Genomic DNA, 9,378 nt, shown 5'->3' on the forward strand with positions numbered 1-9,378 from the left:
GGCAATGACCCTAGCAGACCAAAGTGTGGACAAATTCAAACTCAAATTGGCAACTATGAAGCATGCCATATTTTTGGTATATTTTCAGTGGTAAATGATTTTGTTTTCATAAAATCCAACCTAATATATAAGTTTTATACAAAAAAATAAGAATAAAAAAGGAATAGAAAGAAATATATAAGGATATGAAAAGGTTGCTCTACATGTGTTGGTCACATTGATTCTCAAAAACTTAATACAATATCAAAGTGGATTTCTTCACTTGAGAATATAATTTACTAAATAAAACATATTTCCATGAAATAAAGGACCAAAAGTCAAATGATTGTTTCTTTGAATTCATATTGTATTCTAAGAAAGATATAATAAACAATTCCAACAAATGACTACTATTTATATTGCCCCAGAAACCTTCCCTTTTCCTTTTGTAGGAAACAGTAATTATCATAAAACTTTCAATATTTAAAGGACAAGTCCACCCCAACAAAAATTTGATTTGAATAAAAAGAGAAAATTCCAAAAAGCATAACAATGAAAATTTCATTAAAATCGGATGTAAAATAAGGAAGTTATGTCCTTTCAAATTTTCGTTGATTTCACAAAATAATTCTACATGTATTCACTTCCTGGTGGGTTTGCAAATGTGGAGACTGATGACGTCATCCACTGACTATTTCTTTTGTATTTTATTGTATGAAATATGAAATATTCTAATTTTATCCTCATTGTCCAGTGAAACAATTAATTCCTCCCTGAATATGTGTAGCTAGCATTATTTAATACTACTAGTATGTTTCAGTCAAGTTGGTCCTTAATTTCAAATCTGTAAAAATGAAATATGAATAGTGATGGACACCATCGACTGGCTCATTTGCATGTCACTGAGTTGTGCACATCACTGTTTTGTGAAAAATAATTGAAACTTTAAAATTCCATAACTATCTTATTTCACATCCGATTTTGATGAAATTTTCAGCATTATGCTAGTTTGATTTTTCTCTATTTATTCAAATCAACAATTTTCTGGGGTGGACTTGACCTTTAAGACAGCCGCCCATCCATCCTGTAAGTAGTTTAGTTTTGAAAAAAAGACAATTGAGTCATTACTTATGTAGTGATCTTTTAGTATATCTTTAGATTTGTATGCATAAAAGGTGTAATGCAAGAAACTCTTCAATCAATAACAAGTCAATTTTAGGTCCCCATTTTGAAAAAAAAAAGGAAAAGGAAATATATTACTGGTCCGTTTCTTAGAAAATAATTATTACAAATGGATCTGATCAGGGATGTGAGAGGGAGACCCTGATGATGTTGATCTGATTAAGCAAATTGACATTTTGAAATTAATTACAAATATTACCATTTTATGAAAGATACCTTAATTATGGGACTCACCTGATTAAAATTTGTTAAGCAAAGGCAAAGTACAGGTTACTTCATATGCTTCTGGAAGTGGTTTAATTTGACTGTTCAAGAGAATATTTCCTACTTAATAACAAGAATTCCACGAAATTGATTCTATATTCTGAATAGGACTTCAATAGTTGACAATAGTTCAATAGCAGAAGGTCACCCTGAATAAAAGTTTGTTATCAAAATTGCAGAAAAAATGATAAAAGAATATTGGTGAAGATTTGAGGAAAATCTGCTGAAGTTTAAGAAAGTTATTAGAATTTTAATTTTTGGATTTGTGATGTCATAAACGAGCAGCAGCCCCATTTGTTATGTAATATAAAATGCATTAATTTTATTTTGTAATAGTTCCTAATGACTTATGTTTCTTTTCTTTTCATGGTTCAGTGTGAAATGATTTGTCTATTAATATACAAAAGATACAGTGAATACCATTTTCAATTTTCTGAGAAAATTATTTTTTACTGATTTTTTACCAGTTGCTGTGTAAAAATGCTGCTCGCATATGACATCACAAATCAAATAATTAAACTTTATCATTAGTTTTTAATTATTTGATGGATTCTTCTCAAACCTTCAGCAATATTTTTTCATCATTTTTTTCTTTTTTACAATAAACTTTTTGTGAGGGTGAACTTCCCCTTTAATTATGAAAGACTTAAACTACATATTTTGGAGAAATCAACATATCCAATTGAACTGCACTTTTCAAGAAATATTTATCAGCATAATTATACTCTACCGTGATAAAGCTATACACTTTCATCAGAAGCAAGCATGGATTCATATGAACAAATCATATTTATTCTTTCACCTATATATGGCTGACTTTATGTCTCTTGTGTTTTTGTTCTTCAATTCTATTTTTAAGAAATGTTAAATACATAAGATAATTTGTGATGAATATATTCAATGTTAAGCGATAATTGTAAAATGTTTATCATTTGCTTTGTTTTGTAATTACCAGTACTAAAAACAAATTACTGTACATTTAAGTCTGCACAAGTCAACTTTCTCTATTAAAGTAAAATAAATCACTTATGTCAAAACAATATTTCAGACCAGGGAAGGGGGGGGGGTGTTTCACAAAGATTGTAGAATGGTCAAATCCTGCTTAGAGGACGTGTACTGCTGTGTAGTCATCAATGAGATTACACATTAGATACACAATGCACAATGCCATTTAAGCACACCTTTAAGCCACACTAAACTCTTTGTGATAAGGAGATTATGAAAGCATGTGGTCTGATTTTGCCTAAGTCAAACACATATATATGATTAAAAAGATTCCATTTAGGCAGATTCGGCTGTAATTGCAAATATGATGTAGCATAATATACCAGTAATTGTTCCAATGTATCTTTCAATACATTAACTGAATAGCAGATGCATGCACGTCAGATTAGTCTAGAACTAAACACACAATCCCACTATCTAATCAATATTCAGACATCATCAATATATCAAATGGACTGTATACATTTCCTTGTTATAAATAATATTGGCTGTTACACACCTTTTATTGAAATCTGAATGCATATTAAAAAGTGATTCCTTTTATAGTATGAAAAAAAAGAACCATCATACACATAATTAATATTACAATAAGAGCAACTGTTTGAAGATAAATCCATTGCATCATTGTCTTTGTTTTAATTCATGATCATCAATCGCCTTTATCATTTAGTGTAACTTGTACCATAGAGGCAAACAGTAAAGTAAATCACATGATGTCGTCAGACTTTCTTCCGAAGATGTCATACTCTGGATTGTGGAAGTGGACTACTACACAAAAAGATTTTGACACTCCTCCAAAATCAATCTGAGTTTTTGTCACTTTATTGAAACCTGCATCCACAAAGCATAGCAAATTAAGACAAAACACATCATCGTCTACAAAATATGAATCTCAAATATCCATCTGAATAAGCTTTGAATCCTTGAAATTCTTTGTTTCAGCGCATCCTTCTATCTTCATCAACTAATCTCCCCAGTGTCAGAGTCTATTACCACTTAACTGTTCCCTTCAAGAGCAGTCTTAGAATCCTTTCTCAATAAGCCACTGCTTGACTTGGTCTTCATAGAGTCCTTTGTAACGAATTTTCATGGTGACTTCATTGACTGTTACTGGTATATCTTTTCCTTGTTGTTTCTCTAAGTGCTCTTTAAGGGCTTCAGCCAAAAACTGTGGTAAAAGGATAGGGAGAAAGTACAAGCATATATGATATAAAATTCAGAGTAATAAGATTTCTCCAAGAGGGGAGGGGGGGGGGGGAATAGAAAATCAGTGAGATTATCCATGTTATTAATTGACAAACAAAATAAAGAATCACAAATCTGGGGAACTGGGGCATCAAGAGGCTGAGGGGGTTACTGGATAAAAATAATAATGATAATAATAATATGCAACATTTATATAGCGCTTAATACAGATGTTTCTAAGCGCTGCATACTATTACCCTGGCTTTAGCATGGCTGCCCTGATCGGGCGCATCAAGCATTCAAGGAATTCCTTCCTATTGGGTATCCATTTACTACACCTTGGCTCGAGAGTGGCAAATGTAGATAAACGCCTAGACACAACTAGGCAACCTAGACACAATACACAACTATACCGAGGTACCAAGTCAAGAGAGAAAGGGACAGAACAACACAGATAACTCTTACCCAAATATCTCCCTTGATGTTCTTGACCAGTGTCCAGTGTTGTGTAGTTTTCTTAGTTTCTGTGAAAACAGGTATCTGATGATACCGTGTCCTGCTAATACTGTATGGTACATCTGATGCTGGACCTAAAGAAACAGAGGAAAGATGATTATTAAAATGTTTTGTCTCCAACACTGTCACTATAACAGACTAAAAATTGAAATGCCTCTGACAAGTGACAACACAAACATTCAAAATGACACATTTTTTGTTGATGTGCAATGTATCCATTTACTAGTACTTGTACTACCATTCATTGTCATCACCATCCACTATCATTTTATACAACTGAGTACAACCCACTGATTTCTACTTCAGAATATTCATAAAGACACATTTACATATATCCAATAAATATTCTGTTTCTGGTGAACTACAATGTCTGACATGGTCCAAAACTACAATACCACTAATAGACCTTTTATTACTAATGAATAAAATATGTCATTGTAGTGAATGACATTTAGAGCATTTTCATGGAGAGTGATGTACATCCTCTATAGCATGGTCGATACATTTGTTCTTCCATTTGGGTTACATTGGCGGTTTAGTTGTATGTATCCTGTAAGCGTTTCAGAAAAAAGTTCAGTTAAGTACAACTGATGTGATCTTCTGAACAAGAACTACCATGTGCATTACTAATACCAGACCATTACAAGAATCATCACCAATATACAAGAGCTTAAGCTTTTGTATCTCCATCTTCAGTAAAAAGAGATAAACAGTTTAAATCTTTTTATCATAATATCATTTTATTAACTGTTCTGTATGTGTTGAAGAAATTGATAGGATTACCTGATGGTGGTGACCAGCCTGAAGGAGTAGGATATTGTGAATGATTGGGAACAGCAGGGATCTGCATTGAAGGAAGTAATCTTTCTACAAATTTAAAATCTTCCTTTGATTCAATGAGCTCTGTCCTTGGTTCATCTCGCACTGGATCATCTTTGGGATAGGCAGGTATGTAGTAATAATTCCTATCTGCTCGACACATTGATGTGTGCAGAGTTCTACTCTCTCTAACCTGCATGTGATTTAGACAATAAAAGGAATGAGAGATGTAATCATACATGTATTACTAATTGCTGCTAAAAATCAAACCAAATCAAATACATCACTGGTGGACTTAGTGAGGGGTGGGGGGGTCGGCCCATGGCTCCCCCCCCCTTGGAGAGGCACAATTTTTTAATGTAAAAATGCTGTTACAATAGAAGTGTGCCCCCCCCCCCCTTTTTAAAGTGAAGACCTTTTTTTTGTCTAACTTTTTCGAGGAAGAAATGTCCTTAAATTTTGGTTAAAAAGTTTTTTTCTTGTTCTTTTATGCTTAGTTAATTTTCCCTCAGGGAATGTGCCTTTTGTATTTGCTTTGCTGACAAGATCGAGGGATCTACTTGAGATTGGTCTGGTAAGACACTTCAAATTTTTGCCATTTATAGTGAAATAATTTTTTTCCCTTTATACGCAGTAGGCATATGAAATGAAGGTTCATAACTGTTAATGTAAAATCACCCGTACAAACCGATTCACCCTCGATTTCCTAGGCCAGGGAAATCCATCCTTTATTACCTTTTATTACGGAATCTACTGGAAAAAAGCAAAATATATACAAACAAAAGATATTCAAACTATATGCAAATTATTATCTAGGCTTGAGTGCATCAACTTAACATTATAACCAATCAGAGGAGAGAGGTGGAAGGAGAGGGAGAGTGAGAGAGAGAGGAGTGAAGAAAGCTGTATGGAGGATGGTGGAGTGAATAATACAAAAGAACCTTGTGTGAGGAGTGTACAGCAGTTAGTGTATAAGAGAGTGCTGTACATAAAGAATAGAAATTTAGGATGAAAAGGGTGAATATAAATGAGGGGTGTTCTATTAGAAAAAAGGGATGATTCATGAATAAGAGTGGAAAGAAATAAAAGTACAAAATCAATCCCTACAAGAGCAAGGATCCGTCACTCGTCTTCATGCATATTCATTAATCTCTCTGAAAGCCTGAATATTCATGTTTGCTGCGCCGACACCGCGCATGCGCAGTCTATTTTCGACTTTCCAAGATGGCTGCTACAACATGGGAACATTTTGACAGCACTGGATAATCACGTTTTTTTTTCTCAAAATAATTTTCAAATCAGGATTCTACAGGGTTTGCTGGTTGTCCAGGAAGTTCGTGAGTATATATGAGTAGAAATTTTTAACTTTCAAAGCATTATGTCCAAAATAAGTGAACCAAACTGACAGTTTGCGGCGCTGTCAATAGTTGAGCGTAAGCCGTAGCCGGCGTAGGGTTAGCTTACAACTAGACCAAAAGCTTCAGTCTCTGTATTTTGGTTGTTCCGCTGAACTGCGTTGGCTCCACTCACCATACATAGACTGAAGTGGTTGGGGGTCCGTGGCTACAGACAAAGTATAGTGAACTAGCGTTTTATAGATCGCGATTTAAAACTGTTTTTTGAGCGAAATTTAATGATGAAATTCAGGGAAATACAAATAATTTAAGTAATTGCATACCTTGGACCGGATTTATTGATAAAAAAATTAACTGGATGATTGAGAAATCTGTCATCTTAGCCATTTTCTCCTGACCTGACGGTTTATCTTGCAAGTTGCCATCTTGAATGACATCATTATCGTTAATGTCTCGATATACCGCGGCTGATCGCGATTATAACTATTATCGTTTGTCTTCGTGAGTGTATCGTATCGTATTATTGCCTTGTAGGTGTGCTGGTGGAATGCAATATCGATATCACATTCGTACATTGTTGACGCCCTCTCCGCGTTCGTTTGTAAATATTTCATAGTTTGGCTGCCATTTTGACCTGTTTTCCTGTGTCGTACCCAACTAAACATCAGTAAAGTATAATTTTCATGCATTTTCATCTATATCGTTTAAATTTTTGTAAAATTGAATATTTAAATATTAAGAATGTTTAGTTTAAATATCCTTAGACTGTAACCTCGATGTGTAAAAGAACCTCAAACTTTGGACTCTGGTCGGACAAAGGTGCTGGGGTTATAACAAATGGGAGCCCACACGGACACTGTTAAAATAAGTCTAGAAACGTGTACTATTTGTCGTTGTTGTTGTCAATGGCAAATGCGTACATTTCCACGTCCGCGCAAGCGATTTGTTATGTACGTATTTGCCATTAACAATAACACAGAAAAGTGTTATTTCCAATGGCAAATTAGTACAAAACAAGTCGCACGCGCAGACATGGTAAAGTAATGATCTACTCTCCGTTCACTCACTTCACTTACCATCTTGTTTGAGATTGTTTGACCGATGATTCTGGCAGGAAATCGAGCCAATAATCTACAATGTGAGATGATTTGGGAAGGCATTTTCTTGCACCAGGTTCGGCGAAAAGGGGGCGAAACAGATTCACAGACGAACTGCACAAATACGGTACTACTACTAGTACAAGCGCTGCCTAACGTTCCGGCTGATCGTACCAGTGTGGCCAGCGCTCAAAATGAAATTATGCTAGGGAGGACCGCAAAATTATGCTAAAATTATGCCAAATGAAATAACAACATGGAGCAGCAAAAAATACTAAATTACGCTAAAATTTTTGCAAAAATGGGTGAGATAACTTAACAATTTTTTGAAATCAAATGAAATAAATAAATATGTCTATATAAATAAAATAAAAACTATTAAAAAAACAAAAAATTGAAAAATAAAATTTGATTTTTTTTTGAAAATTATAAAATCAAATATAAAAAAATAATTAAAAAAAAATGACAATTTATTTACAATAATCAATTTGCTCAGTAGATGCAAAAATGCAATGACTTGCACGGTTCTCATGCACTGTGAGAAGCCTGAAAGAAGGGGCGGTGGGTATGAAAACCTGTATGTATCTTGTCCAGATTGTGAAGACTTAAAAAAAACATAAACAAAATATTGGCCTGAGCCCCCCCCCCCCCCACAAACAAAATGCATCCTGCCTTGCATCGCCACTCACACCCTGCCTGTCTTTATTCTAATCTTTAATAAACAAAATAGTCAAGCTTGCTGAAAAGGGGTATAGTTCTATATTCAAAATAAGTTTTTTAGATCCTGCATGGGAATACTTGGTTGACATAGTAACCGAGGGGGAAACTTTCTTGTCGTAAGCAATACATGTTATATCTTTTTTTCTGTATGATGCTGCAGGAATTGCTTCAAATCTATAAAAGACGATTAACAACATTATTGAATATTTCTGTCTCAAATTTTGTGACTGCTTAAAATAAAATTTAAAAATGGTATATTTTTTTCTCAACCCATTTGTTCTTTAACTGCGATTATTACATCATGAAACAACATCTGTCATGCGCTATGCACAACTGAATTACAACCAGAGAAAGAACAACACAAAATGACGCATATAGATGTCTGGTATAATTATTGGCATCTGCAGCTTATTTGTGAGGTATTTTCACAGAGACCCTGAGTCAACACAAGTATTTTGATATTATCTATAATGTGTGCATGCACAAAATGAAATACCTCAGACTTCTGACCTTTAAACTCATGACTTAATATCAAATCTATATACAAGCATAACAATGCATCTACCAACATGTATAACAATTACATAGCTACCAAAATTCAGAAGCAGATAACAGTCTTACTTCATGAAAACAGGAGTACACATGTACTTGCCAACTGCATACATTTTACATGGGAATTGACCGACATATAAGCTAGATTCTGCAATTCGCACACTAACGGGAGGGAGTACCTCTTTTTGGTTTTGAATAGAATTGGTTGTAAGGCTATGCAGTTACTTAATAAGGTATAACAAGGCATGTATATTTGTTAGTTGTCAAAGTTTGCAAAGCATATGAAAATAACTACAAAAGTAAAGTTTGAGGTATAACAAGTCATCAAGTTTGAGGTATGGCAAGGCATCTCATAGTAAAATTCAAGTGTAATGTATAAAAAAGACAAGTGGAAAGACAGCAGCAAGTTTCATGTATGTACCCGGTATATCAAGGTATCTGAACACACGAGTTTCAAGTTTAATGTATAAAATAGCATGTGGAAAGTGAAAACACAGAAGTCAAGTCAAAGGTCCAAGGCATCTGATGACACATGTACCTAAACCATTCAAGTTTATAAGGTATATCAAGGCATCTGAAAACACCTACAACATTCAAGTTTAAGGTTTAACAAGACATCTGGAAAAAAAAGTTTAAACAAATTTCGAACATCAATTCTAAAAACAGATAATTAGACTTGCCAGTGGCGTACCGTGGGTCACGGC

General features: G+C 34.1%; 1 protein-coding gene across 2 annotated transcripts; it reads right to left on the minus strand.

The window, feature by feature from the left end:
* Window positions 1-2,195: 2,195 nt before the first annotated feature.
* LOC121419287 (39S ribosomal protein L49, mitochondrial-like) lies at window positions 2,196-7,570 on the minus strand. Of its 2 annotated transcripts, none has more exons than XM_041613682.1 (4): window positions 7,382-7,570; window positions 4,915-5,143; window positions 4,081-4,205; window positions 2,196-3,598 (listed from the first exon to the last, which is right to left on the minus strand). In XM_041613682.1, the coding sequence occupies exons 1-4, from the start codon at window positions 7,463-7,465 to the stop codon at window positions 3,452-3,454; spliced, it is 585 nt and encodes a 194-aa protein (XP_041469616.1). In that variant the 5' UTR covers window positions 7,466-7,570; the 3' UTR covers window positions 2,196-3,451. The 2 variants fall into 2 exon arrangements, with proteins under 2 accessions (XP_041469616.1, XP_041469615.1); XM_041613681.1 differs by having other exon boundaries at window positions 7,373-7,570.
* Between the last annotated feature and the right edge of the window lie 1,808 nt (window positions 7,571-9,378).

Source organism: Lytechinus variegatus, chromosome 7 (assembly GCF_018143015.1).
Source record: "Lytechinus variegatus isolate NC3 chromosome 7, Lvar_3.0, whole genome shotgun sequence".
NCBI lineage: Eukaryota > Metazoa > Echinodermata > Echinoidea > Temnopleuroida > Toxopneustidae > Lytechinus > Lytechinus variegatus.

Coding starts and splice junctions, on each gene's coding strand:
- LOC121419287 (XM_041613681.1), bottom strand. CDS start 7,465: ATGCCTTCCCAAATCATCTCACATTGTAGATTATTGGCTCGATTTCCT. Junction 5,144..7,372: donor CAAACAAGATGGTAAGTGAA/GTGAGTGAACGG, acceptor AATCACATGCAG/GTTAGAGAGAGTAGAACTCT. Junction 3,599..4,080: donor ACATCAAGGGAGATATTTGG/GTAAGAGTTATC, acceptor CTTTTACCACAG/TTTTTGGCTGAAGCCCTTAA.